This window comes from Dermatophagoides farinae, chromosome 4 (assembly GCF_024713945.1).
Source record: "Dermatophagoides farinae isolate YC_2012a chromosome 4, ASM2471394v1, whole genome shotgun sequence".
NCBI lineage: Eukaryota > Metazoa > Arthropoda > Arachnida > Sarcoptiformes > Pyroglyphidae > Dermatophagoides > Dermatophagoides farinae.
Genome location: NC_134680.1, coordinates 845,067 through 863,062, shown reverse-complemented (window position 1 = coordinate 863,062; position 17,996 = coordinate 845,067). Strand labels below are relative to the sequence as shown.

The 17,996-nt window shown below is 29.6% G+C and overlaps 2 protein-coding genes across 2 annotated transcripts; one reads left to right on the top strand and one right to left on the bottom strand.

Moving 5' to 3' along the window:
• Positions 1-1,987: 1,987 nt before the first annotated feature.
• lama (phospholipase B domain containing lamina ancestor) lies at positions 1,988-3,981 on the bottom strand. Its single transcript, XM_047052619.2, has one exon. It carries the CDS (start codon positions 3,892-3,894, stop codon positions 2,200-2,202), a length of 1,695 nt encoding a protein of 564 aa, XP_046908575.1. The 5' UTR covers positions 3,895-3,981; the 3' UTR covers positions 1,988-2,199.
• A 10,368-nt stretch (positions 3,982-14,349) lies between these two features.
• On the top strand, positions 14,350-17,879 carry LOC124500297 (neural-cadherin-like). The gene is made up of 3 exons (XM_075729952.1): positions 14,350-14,433; positions 16,596-16,695; positions 16,918-17,879. Exons 1-3 carry the CDS (start codon positions 14,350-14,352, stop codon positions 17,877-17,879), a joined length of 1,146 nt encoding a protein of 381 aa, XP_075586067.1.
• Positions 17,880-17,996: the final 117 nt, after the last annotated feature.

The window sequence follows — 17,996 nt, the reverse complement described above, 5'->3', positions numbered from 1 at the left end:
CATCACATTAATTTGAGTTTTCTTTCACACTTTTTCATTTCATTTCATTTCACATGTATAAATAAGTTAACTGGTCGTTTATTATATATAGACCCATATATAGTGATGAAAATTCCTTATTTTGTTTTCTGTACCAAAAAAAAAAAAAAACAGAGGAAAGTGCAAAAAACAACAACAACAACAACACTAAACTGAACTAATGAATATCGAATAGTGTGAATGAATGAATGAATGAATGTTGAATACAGCAAAGTTTTTTTTTATCATTCTGGAATGTCCCAAAACAAAAGCCAAAATTTAATGATAAAGTTGACTTGACTTGACTTGACTTGTCTTGTTTGTTTTGTTCATTGAATATATTCCGGAATGACCCACAACACTATCACATGATTGAAAAATGAATTCATTCATTGGACAAACATAAACCACATAACTATAAACTACCCAAACCGGTTCAATTGTTTTAATATTCGAAAAAAAATCGATGACTTTGCAAGTCAAAAAAAAAAAAATTGGCACGAAAAGTTCAATTCTTACTTGGAATTTGAATTTTTGTTTTTTTTTTTTTTTTTTTTTGGCCACTGCTTGGCTGCTCTGAATTATGGTTCATTAAACTGAATCGATACCAGAACCAAAAAAAAACCAACTTAATGTATCTAATTTGGTTGCATTTTTTTTTTGTTCATTTTAATTTTCGTTTTTGGTCATCTTTCTTGTTGTTGTTGCTACTACCCTGCTGAATGATCATTAATTCTTTGGATAATGTGTGGACATTTTTTTTTTTGTTGTTGTTGTTGTTGTTGTTCACATCTCATTCCATGATCAGATTCAATTTACTTGGTGGTTTTGGTCGTTGTTTTTTTGTTTTTGTTTTTGTTTAATTATTTTATCGGATAAATAGACTAACCAATTTAGTTTGTAGTTGTGGTTGTTGTTTGCCTATTGGTTTTGTTTTGTTGTTTTTTTCTATAAATTCAAATGTAGAATAAAGAATTTTGATGTGAATGATTCATTCATGAATGAATCATTCACAACAGAATAATCAACAACAACAACAACAACAACAAACTAATCACATCATAAGCCAATAATCAAGTTGAATAATTTTCCATTTTCAACTTTTTTTTGTTTTCTTTGATTTACTAATAATTTGTTTTTGTTTTTTTTTTCGTTCCTCATATATAGAATCTATAATATTCTGATCACATGATTCTTGATGATGTGAATACGTTTATACAGATTTTTTTTTTCTTTACAAATCATTGAAAATTATTAAATTGACGATGGTTACAAATGAAATTTCCATTTCCGATCATCATCATCATCAACGATCGATCTTCCTGTATGCATAGGCTTTTGCTTTTGTTTCAACATCAATAAGGAAATAAACAACAACAGCAACTACGGCGACGACAGTAATAAATACCATCATCATCATCATCATCATCAAAGAATCAGCGAGAGAAAAAAAAACGAAAGAATGAACAAACAACAAATGGAATAAAAAGAAAAAAAAATAATAGAATCAATTTATCTTTTTTTTTTGCTATTTTTGGTTTTTTTTGTATCGATATATATATATATATAAATTCGTTGATTCACATTATTGTTTTTTTTCTGTCTGTCTGTGTGTGTGTGTGAAAGACATTTTTCGCATTCTTTTCACCAGAATTTTTTTTTCTGCTTTTATTGTTTTTTTTTCTATTCTTCACTCACACTTTCTTCGGATCAGATTTCTTTTTTTTCAGTGTTTCAATATCTATTTTCGACAAAGTGAAAATTTTTTTTTGTTTTGTTTTCATCGTTCATCACACCCATCATCATCATCATCGTTTGATTCAATTCAATTTATTGAAAATTAATTTTTTTTCCAGAATTCTCAGAATTTCATTGCTGAAACGGGGGAAAAAAAGAATTTTGAATGATTCAAATTTTCACATCATTTTAATTTGTGATTATCATCATCATCATCATCATCATCAGAATGTTGGAACCAATCAAATTTTTATTCATATTAACAGGTGCCTCTACATATCTTGGTAAGTGAATGAATTTTGTTGAATTTTCAAAGAATTTTGAATTTTTTTTCTAAGAAAAGTTGATTGAACGGTCAGTTTCGGATTGATTTTTTTTTATTTATTCTTTTGGTTATGGTCGATTTATTTTCTGATATATATGTGTGTGTGTCTGTGGTCATTTTTATAAATCAAATTTAAATTGATTGAAACCAGTGGTTCGATTCCAATCGGTAACAATCGGTTTGAAACGCCATTCAATAGGTTGATCTAAGTGTTTAATATTTTTCAATTTAGTTGTTGACCAACTAAACGCTGGTACTTGATCATATGTTGGACCACTAACGGCAATCATTATTAATGATTTGGCCATTTTATAGCCAGTAATTTTGGCATCTAAACCAGCTGATGAATGAAATGAATATGCATACAATGGATATTGGCCATTTGGATCATTCAGATCACAACGTGATGAAATGGCACGATAACCAGTATATGGTGGTGTACAATTACAACGTGATAATGGATCTTGTTTGAAATTATTATAACGCATTAAATGATACATTGTTGTCATATTCATTACTTTATGGTGATCACGATTAAATATTTGTGCACGTGCACATTTCTCATAAGAATAATGTTCACCAAATTTTTTAAACATTTCATCTGTTTTACTTATCTGATAAATATCTTGAAAATAAGGTAGATTATAACTTGGCCAATATGATTGTTTTATCAATATTTTTGTCATATCTTCTGCATGTATTCTATTGGGCATTTGTTCTAATATCCATAAAAAATCTGATTGAATTTGTTGACCAGGTATAAATTGTTTATAATCAATAATCATAAATTGATTATTATAAGTTCCACTATTATAACGGCCAAATATTTCTGCCCATTCGGAACCATTTCTGGCCAAACGATTTGCAACCATTGTACGTAAGAATTCAAATATCATCTCATTCATATTGATTTGTTTATAAAGTTTTTCATCATAATTATGAATAGTCGTTTCCTGTACGACCATATGCTGGGATAGTAAATAATAATCATCAATTGAAAACAATGTACCTGGATAGCTGGACATTACAATGGTTTTTGAATTACTTGTACGATAATTTAATTCATATCTTTTCAACACACGTAACATTGATTTTAAATTGGCAAATGTTACATGCGATACAAGAATATCCGAATGATTGGGTAATATTTTTATCAATGCTGAACAATGATCCATTGGATGTTCACTGGGTTTTCGTTGCAACAGATATTTTAGATCATCATATTCTGTATATAGATGTAATAATATTGTTCCACATGGATTTATTTGTTCCAATATCATATTCGGGTCATTTATTTCATTGACGCTGATGGATTTATCAACATATCCAGCATCCAATCCAGCTAATTGATATAATTGTAAAAGAATCTGATTCCAATATGGATCATTATTGTTGTCAAATGCACGTTGAATAGTGTTATTCAATAATTTTACAATCATATCATGATACAATTGACATTCATTACCATCCAATAAATTTGACCAATAACTACGAATTAATTGTCTGGTAATTTGTCCTTCTAAATAACCGGCAAGATATGCTTGTAAATAATCCAATTCATCGGGATTTGTACGTATATCAAGTTCAGACCAACCAGTTTGATTAATATTATTGGCAAAACGTGCATGGACAATATAATCTGTTTCATTTTCATTTGAATTTTGATGAAAATCTGCACATGGATAAATTTTATAATTTGATTCATGACTAATACAATGATACGATTGTTTTTGTGGATGATTCGATGGATTAATCCATGATTGAATCGATGATGAAAAATTGACAATTAGCAGTAAGAATAATAATTTCTTCATGATGATGATTTAAATTTTGTTTTTATGTTCAATCACACACAACAGGACAACAAATAAAAAACACAAACACAAGACGATTTCAATCACAAATCAATCATCATCAATTTATTTATATTTTTTATATCAGCTAAAATCAATCATTTGATATTGCCTGTACATGCACACGCACGCACACACGATATGATAATTTTTTTTACTTCTTAAAATTGATATATTGATATATATTAAACACTCGAGTGAAGGATTAAAGAGATATTGACCTTTAATCATTGATTTGAATGGTTTGATTTTTGTTGTTGTTGTTGTTGTTGATGATGATCTAAAATCCGGTTGTTAAAAAAAATGGGGCCATTTTTCAACATTTAAAACAATGAATTTTGATCAGAACAAAAAAAAAGAAAAAGAAAAAACATTTTGAATAACCCCAAACCATCAACATCTAACAACCAAAGATGATGATGATGATCGTTTTTTCTTTCTTTTTTTTTGTTCGATTTTCGATCAGCCAGAAAAGTCAAACTTGGGGAACAAAAAAAAAAAAAAAAAAAAAGTTTTTTATTCTCGGTATTCAAGTCATTCTCTCATGAGCATTATGATGATGATGATGATGGTGTGTGTGTGTGTGTGTGTGTTGTACACTTTTTTCCGATAAAAAGACGAATTTTTTTCTTTATTTTTTACCCGGTTTTCAGTTGTTGTTGCTGTTGCTGTTGCTGTTTAGTTCCTGGAACCAAACGAATTCGCTTGATGATGATGACGATAATAATGAAAATCATAATCATCATCATCATCATCATCATAATCAATAATTTGATCATTGAAAATTGAGATGTGAGAAAAAAAAACTTTTCAATTCTAAACATTATGATGAATAACGAAGTTTCAAAAAAAAAAACAACACTTTCACACACACACACATTGAATATGGTAAAATGATTGAAAATTGGATTTGGGTTTTTTTCTGAAACAAAAAAAAGAAAAGTTTTTTAAGCAAATTTTTTTTGATTACATCATTTATGAACGAATCAAATGGGCTGTTTTTCCGGCCATACAAATTGCTGCATTGATTTTTTTCCATTCATTCATTCATTTAAAATTTCTTTTTTTTTTGTTTTTTTTCCAGTTACAAAATATATCAAAGTTGGTCTTGATGATCCAAATCAATCGAACAACAATAGTTTGGTCATCATCAATGGCAATGATACTATCGACAATAATAATCGAACGTTATTGAATAATCTATCATCATCATTATCGACGAATGACCAAACCTTATTCCATTATGATGATGGTAAGTATTTTTTCTTTCTCAAAATTCAATTTTGTTTAGTGTTTTTTTCTCTCTTTGTGTGTGATAAAGTTTATTAACTTTTTTTTTCGATTCCAAATTCTTTATCTCTTTCTCTCTTGTTTTGTTTCATTGTCATTGTCCTTTACTTTTTTTTTACTATGTATTGATTTCTCTAGATTTGCGAAAAAAAAATTGTTTAAATTGAATCAAAAAAAACTAGGCCACAGTCTGTTTTGTTTTATTTTTTCATTTCACATTCAGATTTTTATCATCATCATCATAAGAATTTTGTTTCTTTTTCCACTGGATCGAAACAATTCATTAAATGAAATACAAATTTTGCGATAAAATTATAGGCTTTGGACAACTGCAGCGGCAGCAGAAGCGGCAACAAAACGAGTTTTTTTTTCTTGGTTCCATTGATGATTATGATGATGACAGAATTCGTCTAAAGAATTTTTTTTTTCATCCATGACATGATGACGATGATGATGATGATGGTGAAAAATCCGTATCAAATCAATAGACTTTGGATCTTAATTGAATTGAATATAAAATAAAACTTTGTTGTTCATGATGATAATCAAAAGACTAGAATTTAATTTCAGCCTGATAGTCCGATTTGTTTTTGTTTTTGTTGTTTTTTTTTTGGTTTTTTTGTTTTTATTTATTTAATTCCGGGGCCGGTTATTATTTTATTTTCTCTGTCTCTCTCTGTTTCATGATTCTCTCTGGTGGATTCTGTTTTGGGAATGTCTAGCGTAATGTTTTTGTTGTTTTTCTGTTATTTGTTACTTTTTTCGGGGTAACAATTTCGATTTTTTTTTTGTTTTTGTTTTGTTTCTCGTCGCACTGACGCTTCTAAAATATGGTACAAGATGGGCGGCAGTAACAAAATGAATTAGATAACAACAATAAGTGAGTGAGTAATATATCTATACCAGATCTACTGATCCAGTGATGATGATGATACTGGGCCTGCACATCATTCTTATTCTCTCTCTCTCTCTCTGTGTCTGTCTGTGTGTGTGTTTCTTGAATGGATTGAAACGATATCCGAATTTTCATTTTCCCATTCTTTTTTTTCGGCTAGTAATTTAGTTTTTGTGTGTGTGTGTGTGTGTGAAAGAATTTTATTTTTCATCATTCTGTTGTTCTATTGCCCGTTTAGATTTTTTTTTCTCTCTCTCTCTCTCTCTCTTTACGTCCATTATAATGATGATGGTGATGATGATGACAAAGAGAATGAACGAAATGAACTTGCTTTTTGAATTTTTGTGATTCTAGAATTTTATTTATTCGTGTGTATGTGAAACCGTGTTGGTGTATATTGACTTTATGATTTTTTTTTCGCTCTTCATTTCGATTTTTTTTCGCTCTTTATTCCAATCTGTAATCAATACCAATCAATGGCCCTTGGATTTCGTACTGAAAACGAGAGAGAGAGAGAGAGAGAGAGAGAGAGAGAGAGAGAGAGAGAGCAAGTGTGTGTGTGTGAGAGAGAGAGAAAATTGAAACTTGCAACAACAATCAATCGTTTGGCAGGCAATTTTTTCGTCTTCATCCTGTTTGTTGTTGTTGTTGTTGTTGTTGATGTTTATTTTTCTCTTTCTCTCTTCATTTTGATTCAATTTGAACAGCGATATTCGACAGACGACCGGATGAAAATGAATGTGTGTCCGCGTGTGTCGGCGTGTGTAACCAAATATAATTCCCGGCTATGGGCTAAACTTTATTTTTTATTTTATTTTTTTCATCATCATCATCATCATCACCACCACCACCACCAAAAAAATAGTCTCGAGCCACAAAGTGTTTATTTTTTTCTTCGAATTGACTGACTTTGGACATTTTGTAGCCAGAAAAAAAACAAAATATCAAAATGACGATTACACACACACAGAGAGAGAGAGAAAAAAAAATAATTGTAGATCATTTTACCACCAAATCCATAATATTGATCATCAGATCATTTTCTTTTAATTTTCTGTGAGCCCGAGAAAACGAGAGTGAAAGTATTATTTTTCTTGTCTTTCTGATTTTTTTTTTCGTTTCATTTCTTTCGGCATAATTTTGATTGTTTGTTTCGGGTTTCCATAACGCCGTATTATTTTTTTCCATTGAAAAATATAAACATTGACATTTAGAAGGTTCGAATATAGCCGAATTTTTTCACAGAAAAAAAACATCTTTTTTCATCATGATTTGTGTATCTATATAACCCGGGTAGTTTAGTTTGGTTGATCGGCTGTCAATGGTTACACTGACCAGTCTTTCTTCTTCTTTTAAATTGGTCCCGATAGACCGTCATCATTATCATGTCAATGTGAAGAAGAAAAAAAAATCTCTCACTCACTCCCTTTTTTTGTTCCACTGGACTTTTATTTTTTTTTCTTTTCTTTTTTTTCTCATTTCACATTTGACGTTTTGTCGTCGTTGAGATCTGTTGACTGTGAAATATATTGTCGGTTTGTTATAGTTCTAGCTACTCTACTTAGATATCAGTTTTTTTTTCACAATTTTTGTATTTATTCATTTCAATCTATCAATTTTTTGCCATCACGATATCTATGTTTGGCTCATATCGATGATGATGATGACGATGATATTCAATTATTGTGGACACACACACACACATTACCTTATCATCAGTTTTCTCAAATATCTTGATCCATATTTATATTTCGAACAAACAAACAAACAAAAAAGTTTTTCATTTTCGAACAGCCAGAAAAAAAAGTATTGAAAGGCGTCATATGCTGATGGATGATGATGATTTTCAAATGATTCGATTTTCTCATCATCATCATCAAACTCATCAGCATCATCGATAAAGTTTCTGGATGTTACATTGCACACACACACACACAGTAAACAAATAAAAGCATTGAAAACTTGATTCCGTATTCTTCGTATTTTTTTTCTTGCCATTTTTTTTGTTTTGTTTTTGTTTTTGTTTATGATTCGGCTTTGTAAAGTATTTACATTAGCCCTGATCAATTTTATTCCATCATCTTTTGCATCAATTGTAATCACTTAGTTTCAAATAATCATCATCAAATGAATTTCTTTTCCACATTTAGCTCCATTGGTTGATGAAAGTTTTCAAGTTTATTTATCTATCCATCTATGGACCAGGATAGTAGAAAACATAAATGGTTTTTTACACACATACACACACACAATCATAAATGTATTCCTAGTAGTAGAATTTTTGTTTGAGATATTAATTCATCATAAATGAATAATAGAATATTCTTGATATATTTCCGTTCATCATCATCATTCGATTTTTATCTATAAAAAAATTTTTTTTCTTTTTTTTCCTATAATAAATTGATTCCATCATTCGATACAAATTCTGGATTCTGGATTTCACCTATTTTCACTCAATTTTTTTTTACTATTTTATGGCACAGTATTAGTTATTGGCCACTGCTTATCTAATTTTTTTCTTTTCGCTTTTCTTAACCATAAACAATAATGTAAAAAACGTCAAGAAAAGAATAATGGAAGATGATGATGATGATGAATATTGGTTATTTCAATCTAGTTTCATTTTTCTATGGATAAACAGTAGTGGCAATTTTTACTGACCAAAAAAAACCAGATTTTATTTCCTGGTCACTTGGTATGCACACATTTCATTTTAGTACAAGTTTAGTACCGTTTTTTATTGACCCACCACCATCACCACCGCTATTACCCTACCGTATCCGAAAAAAATAACCATATCTGGTTTCTTTAAACATCCAAACTAGCATTTGATTCATTCATTTACCACCAACAACATCTGACCACCACCACCACCATCATCATCATATATTTGCATTATTTCATCATTTTATTTTTAGACGACACAAATGCCTTCTTGGCACTGAGTCTTTTGATATTGTTGTTATTATTATTTCTTCGAGGGAAATCAGTGGTGGTGGTGGTGGTAATATTTCCACTTTTTTTTGTTTATTACATTTTTCTATCATCTATAGATCGATCAATTGGTTCAATCTGCTGTTTTTTGCTTTCTTTTTTTTTTGTTTCCGAATATTCTGTCTGTGTGTGTGGATGTAGCAGCAGTTGAATTGCAAGCTTTTTTTTACATTTTAAATAATTGCCTGAGAGTGAGAGACAGAGAAAGGAAAAAGGAAATGCGATATTTTGACAACATTAACATCAAACACACACACACACTCGCAGAGGGTCATCATCATCATGATGTATTCACTCAGAATTTCTATTGAAAAATTCTTGAAATCCATGAACAGAATTCTGTTGGATGTGTTTTTGTCATTTGTATTCTGGTTTTTTTTTGTTTCCGATCTCGATTTTCATATTCAGTGTCTTTTTTTTATTCTTAATAATTGTTTTCATTCTCATCATTTTTTTACTCGTTTTGTTTTATTTTTTTTCTGGTTTAAAATTTTTTTGTTGTCGCTGTTGTGTGTTGTGTGATTAGTGTAATGAGGCACAATATTTTCAGGGAAAAAAATATTTGCACTTCCAAGAAACGAAATGGAACAAAAAAAAATTCCTAAACACAGAATAATGAGTAAGAAATGGAAAAAAAATTAATCCAAATGCAACAAAGCCCGGAAAGCGCAACCGAATCAGAATGACAATGATATGATTCTTTGAGTGTTTCTCTTATTCTCTGATTCTTTAAAAAAAAAAATAATGTCAAGTGCTGTTTGTCTGTCTGTTTGACATTCACATTATTATCCAAACTTTACTGTTTACAGTTTAAAGTGTCAAAAAAATATCCATTGATGATGATGATGATGATGATGATCATGATACTTCACAAGCGGCCATGATTCTTGAACAAAACCGGAATAATAATAATAAATAAATAAATAAAAATTGATTCTGAAAAGATTTATGATTCTTTTCTCATTCTTTTTTTTTTGTTTGGCACTCTTTATTTGCTTGTTTATTCGCTTGTCATTCATTCTTTCTTTTTTGACTTTATTCTTCAATTCATTCATTCGACAATTCCATACGGACAATGAAATGATGGTTTCGCATTTTTTTTTGCTCTCTTCCTGGTACGATAAATGAATTCGGATTACAGGAAATTTTTTTCTTCTTTTTTTCTCAAATTCTGTCGTTGTTTGTCTCAAATTCAAATAGACCAATTCTTTTCATACTTTAAAAATTGAAATTCTTTCCATTTTTTTTTGCAAACAAAATTCTCGTAATCTTTATTCTTTATCAGTAACTACAGTGACGGAAAAACATTTATAAAACAATTTATTCATGTGGCAGAATATTCCATTCTCCTCTTTCTCTCTTTATGTTCTGTTCGACCAGCAATTGAATTTGATCGATAAATAACAATTTTTTTTTATTGCTGAATCAACCCAGAAAAAAATGAACTCGATTGATTAATTAATTTTATCATATATGATTCTGTAGATTGTATGATTTCTTTTTTACGATTCTTTGATGAATCGTTGAATTTTTATCGCTACAAAATCATTTTATCTTTTTTTTTTGTTAAATTTATTGTTCGTCAGGTACGATTGGTTTAACTATCATTGCCATCGCCACCACCACCACCACCACTTTATTTTGTTGTAACTGATAATTTTCGGTTCTGGTTTTTTTTGCCGTTTCGTTTGTACGATTCTGTTGTTTTAGAATTACCAAGTCAAAAAAAAAATTTCATGATCTGATTATACACACACACACGCAGAAAGAAACCGGGCAAAATGAACAAAGTTCATTAATATGCAAAAAACGAAAACACTCGACGATTCTTTTCTGACAAAATTCACTCGATACACTGTGCCGGCTTTGGGTTGTAAACACTGCTACAGTAACTCTGCTCGAAACGAAACAAAAAAAAAAAAAAAATAAAATAAAATCCAAGAATATGGAACCACGGTTATTATTAGTGTCGACTTTTTTTTTCGTTACCCATATGGATTTTTTGTTTCTTCTTTCTTCTTCATTTTTTTTGCCCACTGATTCTTGACACTAGATCTTCATCATCATGATCATGATGAAAATTGATCCACACACAGACACATTTAATTTATTCACTGTAGTTCAAAGAAGGTGAAAGGAAAAAATAATGTTAATTAATGTAATGGAAGATTTTTACTTTTTACGAATCAAGTTTTTGATTTTGAAATTTTTCGCATTTTTTTCGATTTTAAAAAACATTACATTGGCTTTATTCTGTTGTTTTTTGTTTGTTTTGGATGAAAATGAAAATGAAAAAAAATCCCCTCTGTTATATAATAATAACCTCTTAAATGATAAATTTAGTCCCATAAAAGTGTAATAATGATGATGATGATGATGATGATGTTTGATTTTTGATCTTTTGTTTACAATTTTTCGTAGGAAAAAAAAAGTATGATATGGCCATAATCATAATCATAATGGTGGCCATAAAGCAATGAATGAATGAATGAGAGAGAGCAAGAGAGAGAGATCGAAGTGGAATCGATTCAATTCTGAACTTTTTTTGTTTGTTTAGTATGTTGAAATATTTATTTTGATTTTTTTTGAGAAATTTTCCAAGAAAAAAATGAAATTACTTTTTGTTTTTGACATTTGAAGTTTGAAATATTTCGATTTTTTTTTCTTCATTCATGAAAATTTTTCTAGTTCGTCTTGGACATCGAATCCATCTTGATCATCATCATCATCATCCATATCCAACAACAAATCGTTCCAGATTTCGTAATAAAAATAAAAACCGTATCACAGGAACTACTGCTACTGCTACTACTACTGTAATCGATGATAGAAACAACGATCCAATCGATTATGATGATGATGATGATGATGATCGATACCATCATCATCATTCATATCATCGACAACCAAATCATTCAACAATAATATCATTGCCAACAACAACAACAACAGCGAAATCATCGAATCCATCCATTTTAACCTCAAATACAAATGTAAGTTTGTTTTTTTTTTTGGTTCTCACTCACATTCTCTTTTTCCATATTTTTTTTCACTTGAAAATTATGTCGATTCTTTGGAACACCATCATCATCATCATCATCATCATTGTTTGTTGATAAAAAAAAATATTCTTTCTTTCCTTTCTTTGTTTCTCGTTTCTATTTTCAGTCTTATTACATAAAAGCCTTAATAACGCCTTCAATATCACCACCACCGTCATCGCCAACAACAACAATAGCCAATAATGTTAAACAATTGACGATGAATCATCATCATCATCATCAACGACCAAGTTCTCGTTTCACACCTTTATCATATAATGGTATGTTGTGTGTGTGTGTGTGTGTTTTCACCATTGATTTTATTTGATTTATTTTTCTCTCTCTCTGTCTGTTTGTGTTTGTTTTATATACAATGACAACAACAACAACAACCATTCATACGTATATATACAATAGATACAAAACAGCAACAAGAAAAAATTTCGAAACAACGTCCACCATCATCATCATCATCAACATCAACAGAATTGTTAAATTCAAATAATAAGAAGAAGAAGAAGAATAATAAAATGAAAACAAAGACAAAGAAAAAACCAATACCAAAGAATGATTCCAAAATTTTTTTCTACAATAATAATGAACAACAACAATGGCCAATGATTCCAACATTTGAAATTGAAATTAATGAAGAGGATGACCATTCATTGCCTAAACGTCTTTTACAGGCATGTAATATTTTTTTTTCTCTCTATGTCCACCACCAATTTAAAATGAGAGAGAGAGACATACAAATGATCTTTGTTTTATTGGTGGGGTAGGGTGGGGAGCTTTAACAACCCTGAATTCCAGAATCGTTTATCGTCGATTGTGTCCCTACGCATGGTCTAAATTAGTTTCAATCAATTTGTAGTGATGGTGGATTCTACTTGATTCCATTTTTTCTTTCTTTTTTTTCAAAGTTTGAAACCCAGTGTGTTAGTTAAGATTTTTTTTTCATTAATTTTCATCATTCAATTTCAATTTTTTTTCTCTCTCTCACTAATTATTCCTCACTTCATCAATTTTGCTGCTGCTAGCGGTGGTTGTGTCATTGCAAACAAAAAAAAAATGAAATTTATAAAAATGACCAGTAAATGAATTGGATATTGTTTTTTTTTCGTTTCTGGTTTCTGGTTCATAGATATATATTGGGAATTAATTGTTTTCATTGTTGTAACTGGCATGTTTATCTCACATTTCATTCATTCATTCATTTTTTTAGTTGTCAGAATTTTTTTTTTCAACACGAAAACATAGAAAATTCGAACCAATCAGTTAGTCATTCCAGTGATATATGTCATGCCGAATATTTCTTTTTCTGGTTTTTTTTTATATTGATGTCTTTCTTCGTAGTCAATGTGAATGTTTTGTTTGTTTGTTTGTTTGTTTGATCATTTTTCTTTGTTTTTTTCATTCATTTAAGATAATTTTTTTTTCTCTTTTTTTTCATTGTTTCACACATAGATAACATTGACCAATGATGATAATACAAACATTATTATTGATCAGGAACATTTTATACGTTATTTTCTTTCACCATACATTGATGATGATGATGATGATGATGACAACGACGATTACGACGACGACGACGATGTTGATGATGTTAATTTCGATAATAGTGATAATGATGACATGAATGATGTTGATGATAATGGTGATAATGATCATTATTCAACAATAAAAACTGGAAAAATGACTGGATCATCATCAACGAAACGATTTCAATTTCAACAAAAACATCAACATCAACAACAACAACAACAACAACAGGGTAATAAACGAAAAAAACAAATGCAACAAACTGATTATTTGGATAGTTTCACCATAAACCATACTAATGGTGAAATTTCTGTATTGAAACCATTGGATTATGATTATCCAAATGGCCAACCAACATATAAATTGAATGCCTATGCACAGAACATACAAACTAAACAGCAGCTTGGTTTTGCCAATATTTTCATTCATTTACGTAATATCAATGATAATGAACCATTTTTTCAACAAAATTTTTATGAAGCAAATATTATGGAAAATGGTCCAACAAATATGTCAATCATACAGATGAATGCAATCGATTATGATGATTATTATGATCGTGATCAAATTTTACAATACTCAATAATCAATAATCATTATAATAATCATGGTCAATCATTATTTTATATTGATCCAAATAATGGTTTAATAATGGCCAATGTTTGTTGTTTTGATCGTGAACATCGTGCTAACTATACAATCATTGTTTCAGCTATGGATTCAGGTGGTCTAAAGGTATGTGTGTGTGTTTTTTGTTTCTATAAACATTCCCATTGAATTCCCCTTTACCATACTTGAATGAAAGAGAGAAAAAATTCGCAACACACACCAGAATTCAGAATTTTATCTGGTTTTTTTGAATTTCATGAAATCAAAATAAATGTTTATTGATTTGACATTCAAACATTGATTTTCATTTAGAATTTATATTTGCATAATATATAATATACACGAATTCAGTTGGAATTCAATGATCATTGTCATTGACATTTATCATCATTTTTTTTCACCATCAGTTGAATTCTTTAGTTCCTGATACCGTGTATTTTTTTCGGGTTATTTTTCAAAAAACAAAAAAAAAAAAAAAAAAATTCCACACAATCCCGATTAAAGACGGTTCCAACAAACAAACAAACAAACAGAAAAAAAAAGTTTCAAAACAAGAAAAAAAAATTAAAAATCGCAAAACGATAATAAGTTTGTTCCGTTTTAGTTTTTTTTTTTGTATTCAATCCAACTTTCAGTATTTTTTTTTCGTTTTTGTTAGGGCTAAGTAAAGGATTTTCTGGATTCCTAATAATAATACTCGAGTTTGAGTTTGATTCGGTTTTTTTTCTCTGTCGGATAAATATAGAGAATATATTACACAAGAATATTCTGGTATATGTAAAAAACTAAACGGGCCTTCAAGGATGTTTAGGTTTTTTTGTTTGTTGTTCCTAGAAAATAGCGATAATCAAGCCTTATTTTGGGCAACAACAACAACAACAGCAACAACAACTACAAAAACAAAACAAAAAAACACGAACGTAAATAAAAAGCCAAGATATTTATCATCTTTTTTTTTATTACCCCACAACCAAAACTTGTACTCAATGGCCAAAAACAAAACAAAATGAGAAAATTTTCATATTCATGGGAGAAAAAAAAAGTTTTCGCTCTATGCACACACACACACACACTGATCGAATCTGATATATTCTCTAATCCAAAAACAAAACATTGTCATTCGTAATCGATATATGATATACAAAATTCTGTTGCTGCTATTTCTCTATGTACGAAAATTTGTACAGTTAAATTTGTTGGACACTGAACAAATTTTTCTCTCTCTTTTTATTTGAGGATTTTGAGTTCAGAATTTCTTTCTGTGTGTTTTGGAATCAAATTTTTTTTTTTCGAATCGAGGTCATTTTATTTTCATTTTCATTCGTGAATATTTTTTTTCTCTGTCGAAATCGAATAAAATGTCCAGTCATTTGTCATTTAAATGTCAAATATTCGTGTGTGTGTGTGTGTGAGAGAGAGAGAGAGGGAGAAATTCTTCATTTTTTTTCACCTCGATTCGAATTGTCCATTTCAAATTCTTTCGAATTATTATGGATCATTTTATTTTCTTGTAATTTCGAAATGACCCAAAAAAAATGATGATTAACTCTTTCATTTTTCTATTTTTTGATCAAAATAGATGAAAAAAAATGAGAACATGATGAATTGATTGAGTGTGACACATAAAATGCACGCAATTTGATTCGTTGACACACACACATGCACACACCAAAGGAAAAAAGCACCGGATCCGGTTTCATCAGAAAAAAAGTGAAAAAAAATTTTTACAGCAAGCAAAAAAAAACATAACATAACAATGACAATGACAATTTATTGGTTGATAACAAGAGAAAAAAAAACTTGACTTTACACACAATACCCACACACATATACACACACAGAGAGAGACACAATGTATTCACAACGAACAACAAGAATATTCTTGTTTTTTTCTGTATTGAAAGAAGAAGAATATTCTGTAAGCAAATAGTCAACAGAAAAAAAACATATTTTGATGATGATGTATTCATCATCATTTTACCATTGTGTGTGTGTGTTCGTGTTTTCCATGTTTGATGCGTTGACAAGCTGATTTTCAATCATTCGTTTTTTTTATGATGACATTTTTCACCTCTTGTTGTAATTTTTGTCGCGAAAAAAAAAATTTCTCTCTCTTTCTTTCACTCCGATTTATTTAAATTTTAAATTTTTCTTTTTCAATTCTGATTTCTTATTTTTTTTTATTTAAAAAATTTTCTGGTTTCGATTTGGATTGGTTGACAAACAAAAACCGCGTACACACACACACAAAAAAATCACGTGATTATATAATGGATCAACATTTACAGGCGAATACAACAGTCAATATAAACATAATGGATCAAAATGATTGTCCACCACGTTTCATACAGAATGAATGGCATATTGAATTGGATGAAAATGATGATGGTGATGATAATCAAACTGATCAATCATCAACAACAACAACAACAACAACAAGAACGAGAACGAGAAATTCAACTAATAATTCATTTCAATCAAAAATGTTGCTCAAATTAACTGTAAATGATTGTGATTTACCTGAAAATAATTATTTTACATATAAAATAATTGAAGAAAAATGGTCATCAAAACCAATAATTTCAATAACGGATGATCAATACTATCAAGGACAGCAAAATGAATTTATTACTGGCCATTATTTTAGTATCGAACCATCATCATCGATGATGATGACCAATGACAACGACAACGGTGATCAATACAAACAACATGGCCGATTATTAATGAATAAAACGACAGGAATTTATGGAACAGAAACCAGTGCCTTATTATTATTGAATAAACCATTGGATTATGAAATACCAAATCATAGATTTATTATGCTTAAAATTTCTGTCACTGATATTGATCATCATAGTGATATGGTGGACGGCAATGGTGGTGAAGGTATAATTAATGTCAACGATGAAAAAATGACAAAACAACAGCCACAACCAGTGGATAATTTAATGACAAAGCAACATACAGATATTTGTTACATTTACATAACTATTCGTGACATTAATGATAATAAACCAAAATTTTTGAAAAATTTTCTAAATATAACCATTCCTGAATCATTTCCCGTCGGATCTATTGTGGCCAAATTTCATGCTATCGATCCAGATCGTAATCATACTGATGATCTATCGAAATCCATTGAAAATATTGACATCTATTATAGCCTAGATGAACAAACAAATCAAAGAAAATATTTTCAAATCGATACTGAAACCGGTACTGTTCGATTGAATAGAAAACTTGATCGTGAAACAATTGCTGTACATATAGTGAAAATAATCGCCACTGATCTTGATGATCCACCATTAACATCGATAGCAACATTGGTGATAAATGTTGATGATGTTAATGATAATGCACCATTTATAATCAATACAACCATATTATCGATTCGTGAAAATCAACATCCACAACAACGTTTAGGCGCTATTTATGCATTTGATCGTGATGATTATAGTAAAGGTAATAATTTATATATAAACAAGATTTCACGTACAATTTACATTAATCAATGTTTTAATCTCCAACAAAAAAAAAAAAATAGGAAACGGACCACCATTCACATTTAGAATCGATCCAAATGCGACGGAAATGATACAACAAAAATTTCGTCTTGAATACATACACAATGATAATGATGATGATGATGATGGCCATGCAATTTTATTTAGTAGACAAACATTTGA